At 39.5% G+C, this 23,619-nt stretch overlaps 2 protein-coding genes across 2 annotated transcripts in view; both read right to left on the bottom strand.

Annotated features, from left to right (window-relative positions):
- Positions 1-23,619, bottom strand: part of LOC5567674 (zinc finger CCCH domain-containing protein 13) — a 483,331-nt gene that overhangs the window by 436,687 nt on the left and 23,025 nt on the right. The window lies entirely within an intron of this gene.
- Positions 1,133-2,614, bottom strand: LOC5567680 (opsin-1). Its single transcript, XM_001657569.3, has 2 exons — positions 2,420-2,614; positions 1,133-2,355 (listed from the first exon to the last, which is right to left on the bottom strand). Exon 2 carries the CDS (start codon positions 2,350-2,352, stop codon positions 1,234-1,236), a length of 1,119 nt encoding a protein of 372 aa, XP_001657619.2. The 5' UTR covers positions 2,353-2,355; positions 2,420-2,614; the 3' UTR covers positions 1,133-1,233.

Raw genomic sequence — 23,619 nt, 5'->3', positions numbered from 1 at the left:
AGTATTAAACAAAGCATTTTTGTGCATGCCTCCAGGTTGAATCCCTGGAAGATTTTTTGGAAAATTTCTGGTACAATCCATGGAGCATTTTTTTTAAGGAATCCTTGAAAGAATTACCAAAGATATCACTGGAGAAATTTCCAGAGAATTCCTTTGAGAAATTCCTAAACATTTTCCTGGAAGATTTAGATATATCTCTGAAGCAGTTCCTAAAGGACTAAAAAAAAGATTCGAAACATGCGAAGAAATATAGTGTTGCTACAACAAACTTTGACGGTCGGACAAACGGTTGCAGCAACATAAATCGGTTTGACTAACCTCGGAGGCGGAGTCAACACTATAAACTTTTTTCAGTTTCTTGCCTTTTCTATTTTTTCTTGTATCTCTAAATTAGAACTGCATATAGGGTAAGTGTACCAGTTATGGCCATAGTGGTTCCCTATAAAAACTTTCCAATAATTATTCTTGTGAATTAACTTGAAAATTGTACCTAAGAATGGGAAAAATCTTGCCAACATCTTTACAGTCATCTGTACATCTTCAATAAACTTCCTAATAATACTCAAATTTAACCGTTATTAATTGTGAAAGAAAAAATCATTTTAGAATCACGAGACTTTTCCAACGATTTCGGAAGGACGAACCCTCGAACCTTAAACAAAATGTTCCAGATATTTTTCGAAAAACCTGTAATTTTTTAATTTTTATTGTGTATTGCCACCTCAAAGTTTTGCACAAAAACATAATTAAATCCTGATTTTTTCTAATTTGCAGCATTTTCAATCCTTCCATAAATTCCTAAAATTTCTTCTAATTCCAAACAGAACCTTAATTTTGTTTTAAAAAATCCTAAAAATTTTCAGAAATTCAATCAATACTTGATTTTTGATATCTTTTCTCCACAAAATATTACATAAATTTGATTTCGAAAAAAACAGTCAACTCTCCATAACTCGAAATTGGAGGGACCATCGAGTTACAGAACAAAATGAAGTTTTTTTTCTGAAACGTCTCACAAGGTATCTCACCAGCATTTTGTCATCAGGACTTCCAATGCAAAATCTCACAGTCCCAAGTTGGTACTCCCAACACCACAGCCATTTCGGATTGTTCCACACACAACGCAGTAAAATAAAGTTTTCACTATTTGCTTTGCTATATTTTCCTTAACTATCTAGGCATTATTTCGGTCGCCAAACATTTTAATTTAACCGTGTACGTTCTGTAGCGCATTTAGGCCTTCTCCTCGGTGGCGGTGGTGGCTCCAGACACAGTCGACTGGTTATCGTGGCTGCTCTCCTGGGCATCCTGGCACGACAGCCATGGGTGCCGCTGGTACAGGGCAGCGCGGTACTTCGGATGGCTGATACCGTACACAATTGGGTTGTAGACGGCGTTGGCCTTGGCGAACAGCGATCCCCAGATGGTGGCCAGCGGGCTGATCGGGGCAGCCTTGAAGATACCGGTGAAGTTGATCACCAGATACGGAGTCCAGGCCATGAACCACAGAGAGATGGTCACCAGGGCGACCTTGGCGAGCTTGATTTCGGCGCTGGTCTGGTTGGCTTCCGTCGATCGCAGCGAGGCGACGTTCATCTTCTTGGCCTGTTCACGCATCTGAGCCTCGTGTGCGGACACAGCTTTCAGGATGAAAGTGTACGAGTAGATGATCGTGAGCAGCGGCGTCCAGTAGACGAAGATGGCGTAGATGATGATGTACGAACGGCTCAACCAGGTCTGGGTCAGGTAGTCAGTTCCGCAGGCAGTCATGTTTCCCTCTGGGACATATCGGTTCCATCCGAAGAATGGGGCCAGAGTCCAGAAGAGAGCAAATGCCCAGATACCCAGAATGCGCAGCATGGCACCGTTGTTGGTCAAAGGCTTGGCAGCCAGACCCTTCACAATAACGTTGTATCGGTCAAACGCAATCATAGTCATGGTCCAGATCGAGGCACAGCCGAACAGCGATCCAAGGCAAGCGTAGACTTCGCAAGCGAATGGTCCAAAGACCCAGGTCTCATGCCAGCAGTTGATCACCATAGGCGGTCCCATCGTGAACATCATCAGGAAGTCAGAGAAGGCTAGATTGACCACTAGCAGGTTGGAGGGAGTGCGGAGGCTTGGGGTGCTGGTGAAGATTGACATCACGAAGCCGTTGCCGATCATCGAGACCATTCCCAAAACGAAGATGGCGAATCCGAGGATTGAGTGCCACAGTGGGTTCATCGGTGGGAATTGGTTCCAGTGCGGGTGAATCATATGCAACATCTCCGGTGGGACCTTGTCCACAACGGTTAAGTTGCCGCCGGCCGCTTGCCAGGCGTCAAAATGAGGTTCCACAAAGGCAGCCATTGTCTGGATGGTTCAAAATGAGACGGAATCAGAACACGGTCACTTCTTGAGATGCTTTCAAGCTTACCTTCTCCTCCGGACAGTACTTTTAACAGAAGCTTCTTGCACAAACTTTGGTAATTGGTACAAATTTGATACTTTTGCTGATAACTTTTGGCGGTAAGCTGAAGAAAATCGTTCCCACAGCGAACGAACTACTTCAGACTTAGAGGCACACAAGACGTACTGTTGGGATACCCAAAGCTACTCAATTGACTGACTGGACGTCGGCAGTATTTATACGGTCCTTTGCCGGGAGCAAATTCAATTAAAGGGTTGTTCTAAAATAGTTTAAAGCGATTTCTTCTTGTGTTAGCACGTTTCTTTGCATTCCCTAAGAAGAACAGCCAATTATGCATTCCTTAAGATTGAAGACCGTAGGGTAACAGTTCCTTTAGGTGGTGACAAAACGACCGGTATCTAACGCAATGAAGTTCATAGAAGCGGTGTGAATCCAAGATCTAAAGTGTATTTCGAAGAGTTCATTGTTCGTAGTTGTCCAATCCCTAGTTTGAAAACAGAAAAACTAGAGCAATTATCGGTAACATATGAACGGCAATGGTACCTCAACCCTATAAAGCAAGCGCATTCCAGTACATTCCGCCGAAGCCTTCTAAGTTGTTTCTTAAGAAGGTGTTTTTTCATCCTACTTTCGACGGTTCCGGAAAAGAATGCCATATGGCGCTTGGAATGTAGGATACAAAGAATCTATGGAATAGCCTTTCATTCTGAATAAAATCTCGGTGCAAGGCGGAACGCTACAGGTAATTGAACGGTACGTATCTCGTAGAATTTCGATTTCTCACAACACCACAGCACATGATTGAGTTAAGTTGTGGATTTTCATTAATTTATTTATTGATAAGAACTCCCAATTCTCAAGGGTGTAACACGCACATTCCTGCATTTCTGGCATTCCTTTGAGGTTCTTATGATTTTAAAACAACTAATCTGCCATTTTACGCATATCTGGCTTGTGATCCATAAGCTTCCTACAGAATATTGGATATGTAGGCGTTCAAGGTCAATAATAAGATATAAATTTGTAATGAACATGCTTTGAAGAATAATTCTACTTATTGGAATTCCAACCCTAGTGGGACAAAACTTGCTTGTCAGTTCAGTTTTCCCAGAGCACATCCGCAGTTACTGACTGAGAGGTTTTTGGTTTTGCCTTTGTATATCACGAGGCAAGTACGATGATAATCTATGCCCAGGAAATATCCATTAGAGGAGAGATCTTGGACCGACCGAGAATTGAACACATCTTTAGCATGGTTTTGCTCCGTAGCCTTGAACGTTACCACGAGGCTAAGGAAAGCCTCATCGAATAATATTCTGATACCGAAAATATAGACATAACATATGCCTCTCTATCTGGTGACATTTTCGGCCATTGCCGTCTAAAATAACGTCAAAAACAAGAATACTAGAAGCTTCTAGAATGATATTCCAGAGAAATACTGAAGACAAGTTCAACTACAATAATTCTATTCTATTTTCAGAATAAATTTCTAGAGTAATGTGTACTTACAAGTATTCTAAAAATACTGTAAGCTTTCAAAGGAGTTTTCAAAAAAAATATCAAAATGATTTCTGGAGGAATCACTGAATGATCATTCATGATATATCGGTACTAGATTCACTGTAGTTTATTGGGATTATTTTTAGTGTAACTAAAGGGTGAAATCGAGCTAAAATGCTTGGTATGGTACCTGAAGAAAAATAAAGTGAATTTCTGGAAATCATGGAACAATTTGAGGAGTCTTCTGGAAAAAAAATCATGAAATGTCTGACGGAACTGCCAGAAGAATCTCGGGAATAATTTCTGCATAAAAGCTTAAGCTTGGCCTTGATTGCTTCCTCGTGGCTATACTCCAGTATTGCCTGATCAGCTGCACTCACACAAGTAATTAACCAAATAACTGGTTGGGACAAAAAGACACCCTCAGCGTAAGAGTGCTGGTGATCTTCTATTTTTAGGCAACAATGGCCTAAAATAGAAGAATGGGCCCAAAAAGCAGACCAATAAAGGAAAGGGGAGGAATAAATGTTGCATTTAAAACTGGCCCACAGTAGACTGGATATACCCCTATATGTACGCCATGATCTTCTGCTTATGAAGCATAAGCGGTGGCCATTAGACCACCAACCCCGTCTCTTTATGGAGTAATTTTTGCATCAATTGCTAAAAAAAGCTCGATTTGCTTGATTTGAAATTGGTGTTAAGACGGATTACAAAAAGCTTACCAATTATTTGAATAATTAAAAATTCTTGTCAACTTCCTGAGAAAATTTCTAGAGAAGATGTTGAAAACTGCACAAATTCCTGGAGTAATATTATGTGTAGTTAAAATCAGTTTCCTTTAGGAATTGTATCCTTCCAGTCGTCGCGTGGTTTGCCACCGTCAGAACCACCACGCTGCTGTTATGAACGAAAAGCGAGTTTTTTTCAACAGTGTTGTACAAAATACAACAGCACGACGACTGAAGTGTTATGAGAGATTTATTGAGTAATGCGGGAGTCTTCTCAATGGAGTTCCACATATGATCCTCGAAAAATGACTGGATTGATACCTATATGTAGTTATTCTCGAGGAATAATTATAATAATTCTAGGTAAAAAAGTCTTACAATCATGAAACCCGATCGTAATTTCTGCAATAATTAAAGATAAAATATCTGAATAAATATCTCGAACTTTTTCAATAGGGTCCTAGAATGTTTAATGAAATCTTGCTTTTATTTAATAACACGAAAGAGCATGTTACTACAACTACTTTAGCAATTTTTCCCGCTCAAATAACGGTTATATCATATTTAAATTTTAATTTAAAAATTGGGTCCATAAATAAACCTCGACACTTTTGATCATGTTTGTCGTTCGCTTAATTGACAAAAGCACCACAGGGGTTTTAGTTTTAACACTGGGATTGTTCCGATCTGACATTTCGGAAGAGACACGGAAAGCAAAATACACTCAACATTTTAGTTAAAGCCAAGGAATGTGACGAAATTAAAAAAAAAATAATAAACATGTGTTTTTGGCCAAAGCTTAAACATTGGCACTAAAATTGGGACAGGGCTTTAGGACCCTATTGAAATGTTTCACTAGAGCTATTTTCAAAAATAAGTTTCAAAAAACTTACCAGAAAGCCAACAATAAATTCTCCGAAAATTCTTGTTAGTCTATCTCTAGATATTTCATCAGAAACTCACCCGAAGGTTGGTAGATATTTTTTTTTTCCTAAAAATACTTAGTAATTTTCTTCGGAAGTATTTTCAGAACTTAGAAGAAGAAATTCTAAACGTATAGCCTGTTATACCTAGAGTAATTTACGAAGCACTGTTTAGAGAAATTTCACAGATTTTCTTGGAGAAATCCTACGACAACCTTGTTGAGAAATGTTTGAATATTTTTTTAGCTTCTAGAAAATCGTTTGGGGAATATCTGGAAGATTTCACAGAAATTTTTCATGGAATTGCATGCTATCCAGGCATCATACTGATCAGGACGAATCTCCGTCTAGCGAGACAATCGGCAATCAAACGGGAATGAAAATCAGTGACTGATCCCGTTACTGAGACCAAAAAATAATTGTTTGCATGAAATTTGGTGAGAATTCTTCAAGTCCCATCTCTATCCAAGTTTCAAGTAATAAATTCATTCATCCAGGTTTGCAAAACTGGTTTATATGTATAATAAATATGAATGTAAGTCAATACCATTTCTTGGTCAAGGTAGATTATAATGATGTCGATTTAAAATCAAACTACTCGATTTCGGCCATTCACATCGCACTGACCCGTCTCACAAATTACACCCAACGCAGTTCAATGTCCCCATCGGAGACGGATCCTCAATTTTGCATAATTTCGACCAGCTCCAAAAGCAGCCATCGGCCCCAAAATTGCGGCCTTCCAGTCAGTGGCAAAATTAAATTTCTTACCTCCAATTGGCGCTCACATCGCGAGCAATTACACACATCTCGCTCAAAGACACGCCATTTACCAGTAACCACTCAATTACCGTCATCGTTTTTCTTCTGAACTTCCTGATTCATCGATTTCATTCGCATTTGGTCGCGCAAGGCGAAGAAGAAGAAGGCGCCAAATGGCAAACCAATTTCCACCCGCAAACACCAGCGAAAAGCGAGGTAAAAACAACGGACTGACTTTACATTCGAAAATGGCAAACTTGTGAAATCATCAAAACATTCAAAACACGAATTGTCCGCTGGACGGACGGATGGACGGTTTTCTTCCCACACCAACAAGCCCCCATCATCGACCGGTTGGAAAATTGGCTTCATCTTCATCTGAATGGAGGTTCGTTTACCACCCAACTGTATGGCATCGTCTTCCATCGCTCATCCACCGACGAACCGTGGGTGGAAATCGTCCTCCTTGGTCGCGTAGTATAGGGTAAGTGGGTACGATTTGTAAAAAAAAGATGGAAATTGCCTCCAACCGGGCGCGAAAATGGATTTCGATTCAGAAAATTATGATCCTATTGAGAGCTCTCTCGCGGCGACATCCATCTCGAAGGGCTCATCGATGATGGCTGTGTGAAGATTAGGGTGTCCCAAAATTCAATTTTGTTGATCAACTTGGGGGCGCAACCTTCAGATAAAGATGTTATAAGCAAACTTTTCCCAAGACATGATACCACGATTTTTTTCAGCGTTTTAGAGTTATTATTATATAACATACTAATGAGATCCAAAATCCATTATATGTTACCATAAACCGAAGAAAACTAGGTGATGTATTTGATTTGACATAAAATTGTTGTTGACACCGTTTTTTTTTTATTTAACGGATGATTTTAGGGTTGTAGGACATTTCCCAGAAAGTCAAACCCCAGAACGACATTCCCCAGAATGACGTTCCCCAGAAACCCATTCCCCAGAATGGGACATTTCCCAGAAATCCATTCCCCAGAATGGGACATTCCCCAGAAAACCTTTCCCCAGAATAGGACATTCCCCAGAATGAGTTTTATACGTTTGTAAAGAGTGTAAAAAAATTGGTAGTTTAGTTTTTTTGTCGTTAAGAAATGTACCTACTGAATTGATTCGAATTCCCATGCAGAAGCTTCGAATTCCAGACACAGACGTCAATTCACCCAAAATATTATTTTGTCAAATTCAGGCAAACCATCTAAGCTACCGTCCATAAATCACTTGGTCTTCTATGGAAGGGGGGGTGGCATACAAATTTCAAAAAGTTTGTACGGTCAAAAAATCACGAAGGGGGAAAGAGGTGGTTTTGTGGCTAAGTGGTTCATCGGCAGACCCAACCATAATCTTAGGAGGAAAATGCTGTTTAAAAATTTTCTTAATTGTGTCTTAGTTAATTTTATAATTGTGCTACTGTCGTTTCCCTGAATATCATTTCCCTGAATGCCACCTCCCCGAATGACCCGTTTCCCCGAATAGTGATGCAGTTCAAACAGGTGCAAGAATAGTCTTAAAGGACTGGGTGTTGAACTAGAATGAATGATTAGCAATTAAAAGAAGAAGATAATATAGATTTGAACGTCATCCTCGACTAGATATATCTTGTCAATCATCAATGCCAATGATGGCGAAACTCGAAAGAACCGCCAATCAAGTGAAGAAGGGTGCATATTAGATGACCGGTTCGTTACCACCTCGAAACACAAAAGTTATGATAATTATAAGAGCCGAAAAACTTTTCGGAAACTAGGCTATTCGGGGAAACGGGTTGTACTGGGCACTGGCATTCTGGGAACTGGCGTTCGGGGAAACGACTGTGTTTTATGATCAAACTTGATCCAAGCTATTGTTTTTTTGTTTTCATAGTTATTCTTCCTTCTTTTAAAATTGGCTGTTCTTTCTAATTGTACTTTCAAAGGGAGATTGGTGTAGTGTAATATGTCACAAAGTAAATTAATGGAATTTGTTTTTCGGTTTTCATGGCATTTTCTAATATAAAAATCGTCCAAATGATTCGAATTACATTTCCGGCCATAGGTGGTTAATTTTAAAGATTTTTTTATTCAAAGATTCTCCATTCAATAAATGAAAGACTGCAACAAACCGAAAGTCCTACCGTTAAAAATAAAAAAAAAAAACAATACGAAAATGTTTTACCTATGAAAATTATGGTTTTCCTCAAATTTTCCAGTTAGATGCATTCACTATTTACTATTTACCATTTTCCTGGATTTGAACACCTCAAAGATCTCTTGTTATTTTTTTTTCTGGGGAATGTCCCATTCTGGGGAATGGTTTTCTGGGGAATGTCCCATTCTGGGGAATGAATTTCTGGGGAATGTCCAATTCTGGGGAATGGCGTTCTGGGGAATGTCGTTCTGGGGAACGTCATTCTGGGAAATGTCGTACAATCGATTTTAGTAGGGATCCTTTATATGGAGCAATTCTCGCTGAAACCAGGCCTCCATCGGCACCCATCGCTTAAATTCTAATTTTATGTCCCCGATCGCTAGTTTTCGATAAAACTTAAGGGTGGTCGGTTTTTTTCAAATTGGTGTACCCCTCGTACGCCATTTAGCTAAACAGTTTGCGAAGAAGCCCATTTTTTGATAAATCTTGGGTATTTTTTCACGTGATATGTCTCATGTTTCCCTGGAAACCCATAGCAAACTTAGTGGCATCTCTATACGATGGATATAGCTTTCATTTGAAGTTAAAAAAAATTAACGGCCATTTTGAATTTGGCCGCCATTTAGATTTTTTTTAGAAACATAGTTTTTTCACCATTAGCTCGTTTTGAATTCTGAGAAAAAAATGTGTAACATAGTCTACAATAACTAGGTGAGCAATGGTATTTACTCTATGAAATGAACAATTTTCTAGATCATGTTCTACAATTTTGACGTATATGGCGAGTGCAATCAATGCAAGCATCTTTTTTGTACAACAGAGAGACAAGTTTTAATTCGTTGGTGTATTATTCGAGTCAGGTGAAGAATAGGAGTATTATTTTGAGTGAAAAAATCTTGGGGCCATCTTACGTTTTGACGCCATCTTGGTTTTAAGTAGAATGAGTTTTCACCTTGTTAGCACTCAACATATTGAAGTTTAATGCTACCGTTACACTTACTCTTCTTCTTGTTCTTATTTTCCCTGACGTTACGTCCCTACTGGAACAGAGTCAGCCCCTCAGCTTAACTAGCTTTTAAAATCATTTGTTTCAACGCCAAATTCAAAATGGCCGCCAATTGTTTTTTAATTTCAAATAAAAGCTATATCTTTTCTCTATACGATGCCACTAAGTTTTCTATGAGTTCCAAGTGAAATATGAGACATATCACGTGAAGAAATACTCAGGATTTATCAAAAAATGGGCTTTTTTGCAAACTGTTTTGCTAGCTGGCGTACGCGCGTACCAAAAGGACCATTCTTAAATTTTATCGAAAACTAGCGATCAGTGACATAAAATAGGAATTCTAACTATGGATGCCAATGGCGGCCTGGTTTCAGCGAGAATTGCACATGAGAGATTATCAGAATAATAATGGAATGATTTGGCAACATACCAGCCCAAGTAACAATTTTAGTTTTATGAATTACTCCCAGTGTGCTATAAATAAACGCCCATAAAACCATGGTCAAGGTATTTTTGCCGTCATCGCATCCCCCAAAACCCCTTGTAGACTAGAATGTGACTAGTTGGCCCACTCTAAAAGAGGCTATGAAGTGTATATTTATGTTACACAAATAAAGCAAAATAGCATTAATGGTAACTATTTTGAGGCCGCCTGTTCTAGATGAATGTCGCTTCATCTTGAAAATGATTTTATGATAACTTCGATCTTGCCGGATTTATTCCAAAGTAAACAAAACAAAATAAGATTGAGAACACGTCTGTGATAATTTATTTCGTAGTGCTTATATTTTGACGTGATTTATTTGGATATAGTGCTCCAATCTTTAGTGCCGAGTGAGATTTATTGTGAAATGTGATGAGAAAGAAGCAAAATTGTGCGTGCCCTTTCAGAAAGTGGTATATTTTTAGTAATTCAGTATTTGCTTATAAAAACCGCTAGGTGATGAATAAACATATTCAGCCGTTCTTGATTTGTTTGGGCAGTAAATGTGCTTTTGATCATATTTAGTCAGTTTAACCATCACAGCATAACATTTTATGTGCGGATTAATGAAGTGAATTTGAGTTGGAAATAGTGAAATTGTTGCAACCATAGTGAAATTAATATGGCGATACCATAATTGATAGACAAATGCTGTTTTGTCATCATAAATACACAAATAAGGGCACACTGTTGTGATTTGGCATTTGTGGTTGTAAACTTGCTTTAATAAAGGCTGATAACCAAGCAGCATTCAACCAAGTTTGACAGGTTGGCCGTGCTGTTATGAAAAATATACCCAAATACAATGAAAACGGGTATAAGTTTCGTATTTTCTCATTAGGAATAAACGTTGTGTAGTAATTTAGATGGTGTGCTGAATAATAAATTTGCAATGCTAATGATGTTATCGCAACTTAGGAGCCCAAAAAAAGATTTAAGATGTGTAAATAAGGTAAGTTATCAGAAGACAAGTGGAAGTCAATAAGTTTAAAAGCAGCTTTTATGACGACAAGGTGTATTATATGAGACTTTTATCATAGCCGTAACAAATAAGAGTCATTCAGCCACGATAAGGAATTTCAATAAGGTATTGTATGCTGCAATAAAGCTGGATTTTTAGCCACAAAATTGTGACTTTACGTTTTGCCTTTAAAAGGTTCTGAAAACAGCCAAGAGTCGAATTACAAAACTTCATCTTTTGGCAACGTTAAATGTTGCCTTAAATTATTCCAGCATTCACGTAACTGTCATAAAACATCAATAAATCCACATGAAAGCCAAATTGCTGTTGAATTGTTACTTGGGCAGCAGTGCTGAGTTTGCTCAGCGTCGAGAATAATTTTGGAACACGAACATGATTTCCTCGTTGCTAAAATAATGTTTTGTTTTATTATGAGGAGCCGGATCCTATTTTTGACACTTTTTATTCACTTCGTCAGTGGGGTTTTATGAAAACTACATTGCTCAATTTGGCCGAGTTAAGCCCTCATGCCAAAGTGAATCAAGTGCCCAAGTGGCTTTGTACCCTATATATTTTAACTACGTTCAAAAAGTAATAAACAGCAGAAAAAAACAACAACTTAATAGAGCAATAACAGTAGTTCAAAAAGGCATATAATTAATATTTTTTCATTATGCAAAACAACATTTAACGAAATGCAATTATTGGATTACATTACTCCACAAGAAAAAGTTTAAAACAAACAAAATGCATGTTCGTTTGGCTCACATTTCGACAGCTCTCGCTGGTTGATGGGCGCTTTGACAGACATTACAATTTCCGTAAATCTTCCTAATAAAGGATAACTATTTCGGAGCTATTAGATGGTATTTAAATAAGGCACAAAATGCAACGTTCCCAGTCATATGCTTTGAACTGTGAAGCTTACCGGCGGGCCCATTTATTTACGTTTGTTCCAGCGCTACATTTGAAAAGAACTAATTGAATTGGTTCTAGTGTCTATTCAACAAGATATTCAATCATCTCTAAAAATTAAAATCAGCAGGTAGGGAAGAATTCCTTACATATACTGATATTGTGCATTCCTTTATAAACAGTCTGAATTCAATCTAATCGGAATGTACTCATCAGATAACGAAAGCATTGCGCAAGTTCGATTTGGAATCACTAAACTCGTAAAGTCTGTGCTAATCAATGGGGCACTGCACAATAATATTTCTCTGTCTGTTACTATTACATAAAATTTGTAAACAAGGCCAGTAGGAGTCAAAATCCCATATAAAATCAAAAAAGTGTAGTGCCCCAAAATAAAAATTATCAAAATTTACTTATCAATGTCACATAATTTAGTGATTCCATTACATCGTTGTGCATTGCTCATTGCACGATGATGTCATTCGCCCTCTTGCTTTCCTTTGAGAAATCTGAAATCAACGGTGCCAGTACTTCTCAAAGTTGACAGGTACTGGCACCGTTGTTTTCAAGTTTTGTTGAAGAGCGAAAAAGAGAGAATTTCGCTGTGAAATGAACTATAGTCTCGTCGGCTCACTTCGTTCCATTTTGTTTGTTTGTAAACAAAAACAATATTTTTTTCCGGGACCCGTTATAGATCTTCGTTTTGGTAATAAATTACATTCCTTTGCTAGGCACTAGGCTAAAACTGAAAAATTAATATTCTATGTTATTTGAAATCCGAGGAAGGAACCTCTTACATATTGAATCGATTAGCGATGAAAAAACAAACAAAAAATTTCTCTTGGAAGACAACAACAGAAAATGACGTTTAAGGTGAAACATCTCAGAATCCAAAGATGGCCGGCACAATGGCCGACTTGTGCCCCTACTCACGATTTCAAAGGCACAAAACTGTAGAAATATTTGGCAAACGTTTCTAATCTTCTTATTTTAAGCTTTCTGCTAGTGCACAAAGCCAAAATAAAAAGTGCACGGTTGTTGGATGCTTTCTTTGCGAGATTTGTGCCTTTGAAGTTTTAGTGCAATCTTAGAAGTTGATTCAAAATTGTTTCACCTTAATCATTCCGCAGTCTTGCGCGATCTTGAGCGGCGCGTTTCCACCGTAGTTGGATGAGAATTAAATAAGCGCGACAATATCATAAAACATCGAAATAGGGTAATATCATGCCCTGAAATAGACAGGAATGTCATCACAAACAAAAATGTGACCAGCGTCATTCCCATATCATGCTAGTTTTTTTTTAACAATAACAATGAGCGACCCGCCGGAAAACGTCATTCGAACGTCTCGTAAAATGGATAATTCATTTCTTCTCATAGCACTCACTATACAGGGTAGGTGTAACAGTATTCGCATACCTTATTGAAAACTATAATTAGCAAATCAATCAAAAGACTTTTGAATACTGTATATGTATATGTTAAACCAGCGATCCTCAATCTAAGCGGCCACTTTGGTGCTCTCAGAATATGGTGTATATATAAGGTATAAGGGAGCTTAAAGGAAAGGAAAACAAAATATTTCTATAATTTTCTCGATAAATTTTTAGGTTTCTAAAAATGTTGCAACACCATTTCAATGTGATTTAATGAATACTAAAAGGTTTATGCCTATTTGCGTCATATAACAGTATACAGTCTAGGGTCTGTAGGGATCGTAAGGGTTAAGAAGATAAATAAGGAGTAATTGTGAAAAGAGAGAAAGAGAGGAAATAGAATATAGCGTGCAAAGCAAGAGAAGTTGTGGGTAATCTGAGTAGCCATAGATTGAAAAAAAATGAATTCACTTCGTTGGTTTGCTTTACTGTGAATAGACGTGTTTGTTGAATGTGAGAAGAGTGTTCTTTCGTGTAACCGCTACAGGGCCTACAATCTACTCCTGGGTTTTCAGTTTTTTTTTTTAATTCGTGGAGCAGTTTTTAAAATGAAATCTCGTGTTCAGTATCATAACTGGAATGATCGATTTCTCTTCTTTGATTTTCTCTTTTGCTCATTACTACGTCGAGCGACTGTTTTCAACTGATATTTGTGGTTCAGTAGACAGTAATCATCGTCCTTCGTCAAGCAACAACGTACACACATAGATTTTTTTCACGAGCTCGACTGTGCATATCTCGGTTTCTCGATTTTAACCGAGACTCAGCTAACAAATTGTCCGGTTGCTTAGCAACGAAGTACAATTTACTGATATTCGGCTTTTATTTGGTTACCGACTTCTGTGCTACTACTACTGGCTGTGCGGATCTCGGTTAAAATTAACCGAAATTCGACATTCTAAATTAAGTGTGTAAAATGTTACAAAACCCTATTGAATTTCGTGTACTGATCCAAAGAGAAAATCGACGAAGAAAAATCGATCACTGCAGATACGCCTTATACTGGGACAGAATCGAAAAAACGCGGAAACAGACTTCGTAATGGAAAGATAGACGTTTGGCGTCTTCAGCGAAAATGATCCTTTCAATGAGGCCGATGTTTTGAGATAAAGTCATATTTTTTAGTGTTATTTGCATTAATGGCTGTAATGCCAATCCGGTCAAATGGCAGTTTGAGTGTATGGTTTCTTTGTAAAAGTTGATCGTTATTTTATGCTGAAAATAATTACTGAAGACTTCAAATCTCCAAGGCCTACTATTATTGGAATATAGACATTTTTTTTTAGTTTTGCTGAAAAACCGAAATATTTTAGTTTTGCTTATATTTTTTGAATTAAAATACCATATATCTGCTATGACTATGGCAATAGTTAAAATTTTGTTTGATTTATTTAGGAAAATTGTCAAAAATAAGGGATTTTGCGTATAGGCCATTCTTGCGATTGGGCAAGTTCGGACAGGTGTTTCCATCGCCATCCACTTACGAAAGGTCAGAGCATTCATGCCTTTTTTTTAAGGATATGATATTTAATATATTTTTCCTATGCGATCTGGAAGTATACTAAGATTATGAAAAAGAGTCAAAATTATTTTACATCTTAATGTAGTTTTCCAAAAAATAACAAATGTTCGAAATCCGAATTTCTTGAGACGCCTTAATGGACGGTATGCGTATTTTCGAAGAGATTTGAACCTCAAGGGATTTCATGAAATTTTGCAGAACTATAAACATTTTTTGATATTGATCACAAAATCGGACTTTTTTTAGAATTAGAGTTCTCTCTAAACAAAAAACTGTTTCTAACATCCTTGGGGAGTTGAGCCCCAAGTTTTCTAACAAAGTGAAATTTTGGGTCACCCTGGTAAAGATCCTCCTACTATGCAAAAGCTTCGATAGAATAACAGAAAGTGAATCGCGTGCTGCCTCACGATCACGCGGCGTGGCGTGGTAGGTAATGCCGAGCGTCCGCCAAAGTGTGGGAGTGAAGTCACTACTGTTTTCCAAAATGTAGGTAAATAAGGCATGAGCTGCAGCAGCTCTCTCAGCGTCGCGTGGGGGCGGAAATTGTTACAAAGTGCTGCTCTTTAGCGGCTGCCGGTTGCATAGTTAGACAAGCACAGGAAAGCAGAAGAGTGGCAGCCATCAACCCAGCAGCAGCGGCGTGCAGAAGCTCCCCATAGCTGTGAAAGGTCTATTTTCACAGGTGATTAACCTTTTGGACTGTGAGGTGAAGTGAGGCAGCTCTGCGATGCGAACAGCGCAAAATAAGTATAAATGCCCCTGGTTGCTGCTGTCATTTTTTTGAATTTATGTTTTGCAAATGAGTGCTATGGCTGAAAAGTGAGGTCGTGATGGCCAGTTGAAGAGATCAAGCATTTGCATTTCACAGACGAGTTGTTTTGGCCTCTATCTTTTTTTCTGCAGTTCAGTATTGTGTGTTGCAAATGTCATACATACTGTAGTTCCAGTAGCTGAGACGAGAGCTTTGGCAATACCAGCGTTGAACTGGTTGGCTACAGCATATGCAGCAAATATTGATATTAGTTCTAGTATCTCATGGATTTTTAGAACATCCTTCATGTCACATATACAGTTAACTCTCCCTTACTCGATATCGAGATACGGCTGGCTAACTCGATGGTCCCTTGGATCGCAGTTGCACTAGTTTTGTGTTCTGTAGCTCGATACCTCTCTAACTCGATGGTCCCTTCAATATCGAGTTAGGGAGACATGACTGTAATTGAATTATTTTTTTTTTACCAATTCATTTATTTAAGGCTCTATCGCGTTTAACGCTTTACGGAGCCGAGATTCATTTTTGTACTTTTTTTTACAATTGTTTAACTTCTTAAGTACCAAGTTTAGTCCGGGTTGGAGCCAGGGTACTCGTGGCAACTCGAGGTTAGTGGTCACAAATATTTTTAGGAAGGGCTAGGTTGGGATTGGGTTACAGGGTTCTTTGCAGCTCATCCGGGTGGTATTTCATGGTTGCTCGTTTGTCGTATCATGGCGTATACCAACTTCATGTGGGTTTTCGATTGCCGGATGGCCAGGAACATCAATCCAACACAAATGGACCATAACACAGAGAGAAAAAAAAACTGGGGAAGAGAACACAAGAGAATTAAACTTTTATACAACACAAGCGAAGGTAATCGTAAATCGACAACATGTAGACGAGATCGCGGGAGCCCAACACATCTCTAACTGAAACATAGGGTTGTCTACCTCGGGCCACAAGGGTATCCATAAGTTGTGCTCTGGAGGCGTCCATATCCGGGCACTGCCAAACTACGTGATCGATGTCATCATAACCGGAACCACACCTATTACATATATTGCTCAGCGCGAGGTTGATCCTGTGCAAATGTGCGTCTAGCGAGTAATGGTTGGACATAAGTCTTGACATCACGCGAATGAAATCTCGACTTACATCCCAACCTTTCCACCACGCTCGCAAGGAAACTCTAGGGATTATGGAATGTAACCACCGTCCCAGTTGGTCATTTAGCCAGTCGCTTTGCCAACCGTAAAGAGAACTTTGACGTACTAAATGAAACAATTCATCGTGTGAAATTCTTCTATCATATATCTCACCTTCCTCAGCGCCCACCTTTGCGAGAGAGTCCGCCTTCTCATTGCCATAAATTAAGCAATGTGAGGGGACCCATACAAAGGTAATCTTATATGATCTTTCGACCAGTGCACACATCTGCTCTCTTATTTTTGTAAGAAAGTAAGATGCATGCTTTACAGGTTTCATCGATCGGAGTGCCTCAATAGAACTGAGACTATCCGAGAAGATGAAGAAGTGGTCTGCGGGCATGTTAGAGATCATCCCCAAAGCGAAGTTGATTGCTGCCAGCTCAGCAACATAAACCGTGCAAGGTTCCTGAAGTTTTCGGAAGGCGGAAGAGTTTTCATTGAAGACACCGAAGCCAGTGGATCCATTTATACGTGACCCGTCAGTGAAATATCTCCTGTAGGAATCGACATTCTGGAACTTTGCGTTGAAAATACGTGGAATAGTTATACATCGAAGTTGATCTGGAATTCCATGAATAGCTTGTTTCATGGACAGATCATATTCAACAGAGGAACTGTCATTGGTGAAGCGTACACGTGGAGGGTTATAACATGGAAGGCTAATGTCAGATGACATGTAGTAGAGATAAACTCTCATGAATTTTGACTGAGTGTTCAGTTTGAGCAATTCTTCGAAGTTTTCGATGACGAGTGTGTTGCTCACTCCACACTTAATAAGTATTCTTAGCGAGAGCTCCCAGAATCGGTTTTGTAGCGGTAAAACCCCTGCCAGAACCTCTAGGCTCGCATTATGTGTCGAGTGCATACACCCTAAGGCGATACGCAAACAACGATATTGAATTCGTTCCAATTTAATCAAGTGGCAGTTTGCTGCTGAGAGAAAACAGAAAGAGCCATACTCTAGAACAGAGAGAATGGTTGTTTTATAGAGTTTTATGAGGTCTTCCGGGTGAGCACCCCACCATGTTCCGGTAATTGTTCGTAGAACCCAAGGTATTTTGAAGTCAAAGACTGGTCGATGTCTGTTCCCAAAAGCTTAAGCTTTAGTTGGGCAGGATTCCGCTTCCTTGAAAATACGACCAGTTGAGTTTTTTGCGGAGCAAACTCGATCCCTAAATTTCTAGCCCAAGTGGATAGATTATCAAGGGAATTTTGCAATGGTCTTTGCAAGATTTCCGCTCGTGGGCCCTTCATAGAAACCACAGCATCATCTGCAAGTTGTCTTAGCGTGCATGGTTCTTCCAAACAGTTGTCAATATCTTTAACATAAAAATTATAAAGCAAGGGACTCAGACATGAGCCTTGGGGAAGGCCCATATAACTAATTCTGGAAGTTGTCAGTTGACCGAGAGTGAAGCTCATGTGTTTTTCTGACAACAGATTGTACAAGAAATTATTCAATATTCCAGGTAATCCACTATTGTGCAGGCTTTCTGACAATATTTCTATGGAAACTGAATCAAAAGCGCCCTTAATATCCAAGAAAACCGAAGCCAATTGCTCCTTGTCCGCAAAGGCTAGTTGAATATCTGATGAAAGCAACGCTAGACAATCGTTTGTTCCTTTGCCCTTGCGAAAGCCAAATTGTGTACTGGAAAGCATGTTGTTTGATTCGACCCAGTGATCGAGTCGGGATAGGATCATTTTTTCTAACAATTTCCTTAAACATGATAACATAGCAATCGGGCGGTACGAATTATGATCAGACGCTGGTTTCCCAGGCTTTTGAATAGCTATTACTTTGACCTGTCTCCATTCAGGTGGAACAATGTTGTGCTCCATGAATAAGTTGAACAGGTCAAGCAACCGTCTTTTAGCGATATCAGGGAGATTTTTAAGAAGATTGAACTTAATCATATCGCGTCCCGGAGAGGAGTTGTTTGATGAAAGAAGAGCCATAGAAAATTCCAGCATAGTGAATGGTCTGTCCAACGCATCGTCTCTCTGGGTTTCCCAGAATGGCGGTTGAGCTGGAACTGAGTCTGGACAGACCTTTTTTGCGAAGTTGAATATCCAACGATTGGAGTATTCGTCACTCTCATTTGAGGATGAGCGGTTTCGCATGTTGCGAGCCACTCTCCAAAGCGTCGTCATTGAAGTTTCTCGTGAGAGGCCATCGATGAAACGTCGCCAATAGCTACGCTTCTTCGCTTTAATAAGATTCTTCAGTCTTTTTTCGAGCTTCGAGTACTCTAAATAAAGTTCTGAGGTACCATATCTACGAAAAGCTTTAAAGGCATTAGATTTTTCTCGATACAACTGAGTGCATTCATCATCCCAACCAGGTGTGGCTGGTCGTCTTTTGAAGGATGCACTTGGAACTCGTTGCTTTTGGGATTCTAATGCACTTTTATAAATCAATTCTGTTAGGAGTCGATACTCATCCAACGGTGGGAGAGTGTTGAATGATTCGATACCAAAGGTTACCGCTGATGCAAATTTTTGCCAATCGATATTCCTAGTGAGGTCAAAAGGAACCTGAATTGACTGTTCTGACCTTTCAAAATTATTTCTGATAGAAGTTATTATGGGCAAGTGATCACTACCATGGGGGTCATCGATAACCTTCCACATGCAATCGAATGATAGTGAACTTGAACCCAAAGACAGGTCAAGGCGGCTTTCTTTGCCGTCGGATGAAATACGTGTCACTTCACCTGTGTTCAAAATGTTCAAGTTGAAATCGTCGCATAAGTCATAGAAAATAGCCGCTCTATAATCGTCATAAGATTCGCCCCATCCAGTACCATGTGAGTTCATATCACCCAGTATTAAAACTGGAGATGAGAGCATGGAGACTGCATTCCAGAGATGACGGCGGTTTATTGAAACTCTTGGAGGAATATAAACAGAAGCTACGCAAAGGTCTTTACCCTTTACGCTTATTTGGCAAGCAACGATTTCTATGCCTGGATGAGTCGGGATGGGGATTTTGTAGAATGAGTGGCACTTTTTGATCCCTAAAAGCACACCCCCGTAATTATCATCTCGATCCTGGCGTATAATGTTAAAATCGTAGAAGTTAAGATCATCTTCAGAAGAAAGCCATGTTTCACAGAGTGCAAATATATCACAATCGGAATTGTGAAGCAAAAACTTAAATGTGTCTAATTTAGGTTTTAGACTATGACAGTTCCACTGTAGCACAGTGATCATATCTTGTACCTCACTCGATGAATTATCCATCGAAAGATATGATCGAAGCAAGGAGGGGCCACGAAATAGTCAATTCCCTGAGATACTCTTCTATTGCGGGGAGAAAAAGGTCGAGTATGCCTCTGAATGAGTCTGAAACTCCGAGGGCATTGCATATGCGATCCACAAGGGCCGTAAAAGTTATCAGTCCTCGCTTGGCCCCGGGGGTTTTCGAGGAAGAGCGAGGGACTTCAGTAGCTTTTTTCTTGCTATCTTGTCTAGAGCTTCTTTTTGAAGTATATTTAATCGGTGGAGGCGGGGGCGGCAGATCTTTGCTGCAACACGGAACGGAAGCATCAAAGACCTGTTTCTTCGGGATTTGCAAATTTGCCCCACCTCCTTTGGAATTAGGCAAACTTCTGAGGGAAGATTTCAATACCTTACGGCGCAGTCCCGGAGAAGATGGAGACTTTCGTTTACCGGGAGCGTGTACCTCCGAAGAATCTCCCCCATCGGTTTCGTCGTCGTTCGCTTCATCGGAAGACAACTCTTGAAAAGAGTTACCAACTGGGATGGCTGATGAAGACTCTTTTGCGGACGGATTTAAAGATTTTACCATTTCCGCGTATGTCTTCTTGGAGCGCTTCACAATTGAGCGACTCTCATTTCGAATGCGTCTTTTATAAGCCGGGCATTTCTGCAGGTCATGAAGTTCCTCGCGACAGTAGCTACATTTTTCGGCTTCCTGTGTGCAAGCATCTTCCAAGTGAGCTTGGTTGCATTTGCCACAACGGGGCTTGTTGTCGCAATAGCTAGCACTGTGGCCAAGCTGCTTGCAGTTGGTACAATTGAATACCTTCGGCACGTAAAGACGCACTGGGTAAAAAGCACTGTCAATACAAACAAATTTCGGGAGGACGGAACCGGGGAAAGTCACTCGAAACGAGGCTGACGGCGAAAACACTTTCTTATTTCCTTCCATGGAAACTGATTGTAATTGTTTACAATCCAGTATAGCCACATCAGGAATGGACCGGTTCTCAAAGACGCCTTTGCCAGTCTTAATGTCTTCGCATGTTAGACTCGCGTCGATAATTTTCCCTTCCACCTCGACTTCTCGTGCCGGCACATAGACGCAATATTCCACAGTAAAAGCCTCATGCTGAGCAATTTCATTCGCTGCTTTGTAACTAGGTGCAGTTACACGCAGCTTGGATTCTTTCACTTGGTGAATAACGGTCCCAGGATATTTACGCGTCAGCTCCCGAGAAATCGAGAGCACGTTCAAAATCTTCTTTTTGCGCCGGAAATAGACAACCCAAGGCCCAGCCGAAGACGGTTGATAGAACCGCGTTCGAGCAACGAGATCTCTAGGAGGCGTATCGCCTCCATCCGATTCATCCATGCGGAAAAAAGCTTAACCGCAACCAAATGAAGAAAAAAAATAATAATAAAAATAACAAAAACAAAAAAAAAATATGTGTAAAAAAATTATTAATCAGTGGACTATTTTGTACACACCTCCCCTAAATGGGTAAATCAAATTCACAAAAAAAAAAAAAAGAAAAAAAAATTAACCAATCAGTGGGCTATTTTGTACCCAACTCCCCTATACGGGCAAAATTGCACCGGGAGAGAGACAGAGGAGAAGCGAAAAACAACCTTGAACTCAACACTGTTGTTCGGAGATGCGAAAGCAATTCAATAGATAATGTATACTTATCCGTTCTACAGCAGGAGAACGTCCACGCGCCGTAGGTAGTAGACCGACCGGGTCGGCCTTCTGCCTTGTTGTTGTTCTCGGTGCGGGAGAAAATCAATCACCGATAATTGATGATGGGCGATGATTTTATTGCGGTGGAACGATACTAGTTTCACTAGTTCGCTTCCTTCGCAAAGCGCAATCGTCTAAGCACTCACTTTGCACAAAACTGAAACTTGTTTAACTCACTAATTAAACCAAAAACCCACGCGGGCGGTGGGGAAAAAGGCCTAAATGAACTCTGCAAAAAGTGCCGTACGATGAGACCGGGATCCTGTCGACCGACTCGTTCAAGCGCTAAGCAAGGAATGTAATTGAATTATAGTACAGTCGCCTCTCCACATCTCGATATCGAAGGACCCATCGAGATAGGGAGATATCGAGACAAAGAACATTAATTTTATGAACACTAGATTGAAAATAACACCGTTACTAGTAAAATAATAAACAAACAAACTTCATTTGGAGTTTTCAAATTGTTTCGAATCGCTTAAATCTGGTCTAGTAACCTTTGATAACGTTCATGTCGACATATAGAGTGAAAATTGGGAACATCAACAGGAAACATCGAGATATTGAGATATCGAGATATATAGAGAGAGAAATCGTATGCAGAATGAAGGGACGGAAGCAATCATCGACATAGGGAGATATATCGAGATGTAGAATTTTGAGATGTGGAGAGTCGACTGTAGCATGATAAATGGAACAACGTAAATCAGCAAACGCAGTCGTTTTATACTAGTAGTTTATGGAACAAGTTGCAGAATGATGATTTTTACAGCACGAGTCGTAAAGGATAATTACGTCGAGTGCTGTAAAAATCGAGTTTGTAACGAATTGCAATTTACAATTTCGTAGAAGACTACTTGAGGGTATCAGAAATTATATTTTTTTTTTTTATTATAGAGGTTTTAAACCTTATGGTTCATTCGCCTCTTTTATTTCTGGGGTAAAAGAACTTCAAATTTTATCGACTAGTTTACATTTTTTGATGAACTTGATTAGTGTTGATTCGTTTTCCTTGGAATTTCCCAAGACTATTTCAATATTGTTACTCATGGCAAGTTCTTCCCTAATCAACTCAAACTTTCTACAATTCAAAAGAATATGCTCAACTGTTAAATCTATGTTACAGGTATCACATTTTCGGGGGCTCATTTTATCATACAAATGTTTTTTAGTTATTATGGTATGGCCTATGCGGAGTCTTGTTAACATTTTCTGTTCCAGTCGATTCTCTCTATCTATCCATTTACTAACTGTTGGTTTACAAAACTGCAGGAAAGTTGTTTTGTTGTTGGACCATTGCTCCTGAAAATTTCTGCGAAATTGTTGTTTAACCCAGAAGATGACGTCTGAAGCGGGTATCGATCTATAAAGGAGCCTAGACGACCGACCACGTTCAGCCGCTTTGTCTGCTAGCTCGTTTCCTTGAATACCAGAATGGGCTGGTATCCAGCAAACTGTTATATTTTTATGCGCTGATATTTTTTCAAACTCTTGTAGGAATGGGTGAGTTGATTCACCTTTTTCGATAGCAGTGATACAGCTTGCAGAGTCAGACAATATCACGGTTTCAGTTCTCGGAGCATGATGAGCTGCAGTTAGTAAAGCGGCAGCTTCTGCCGTGTAGACACTGCACTGTGATTGAAGACTTCTTTCGACAAAAAAGGTGGGCCCGATAACTCCAACACCGACTTCGGAACCACTTTTTGACCCGTCAGTGAAAATCTTCATGTAGTTGGCGTATTTAGAGATGAGATGATCTTCGGTTATAACTCTGGCAATTCTGGTATTCTGCCCTTTCTTGAAGGCATGCTTAATAGACAAATCAGTCTTAATGCGTGGTGAATTCCAAGGGTGGCGGCCGACACGTTGCAATTTAGC

This window comes from Aedes aegypti, chromosome 3 (genome assembly GCF_002204515.2).
Source record: "Aedes aegypti strain LVP_AGWG chromosome 3, AaegL5.0 Primary Assembly, whole genome shotgun sequence".
Classification (NCBI taxonomy): Eukaryota; Metazoa; Arthropoda; class Insecta; order Diptera; family Culicidae; genus Aedes; species Aedes aegypti.
Note: the sequence above shows the minus strand (reverse complement) of the source record. Positions and strands in the feature narration are given on the sequence as shown.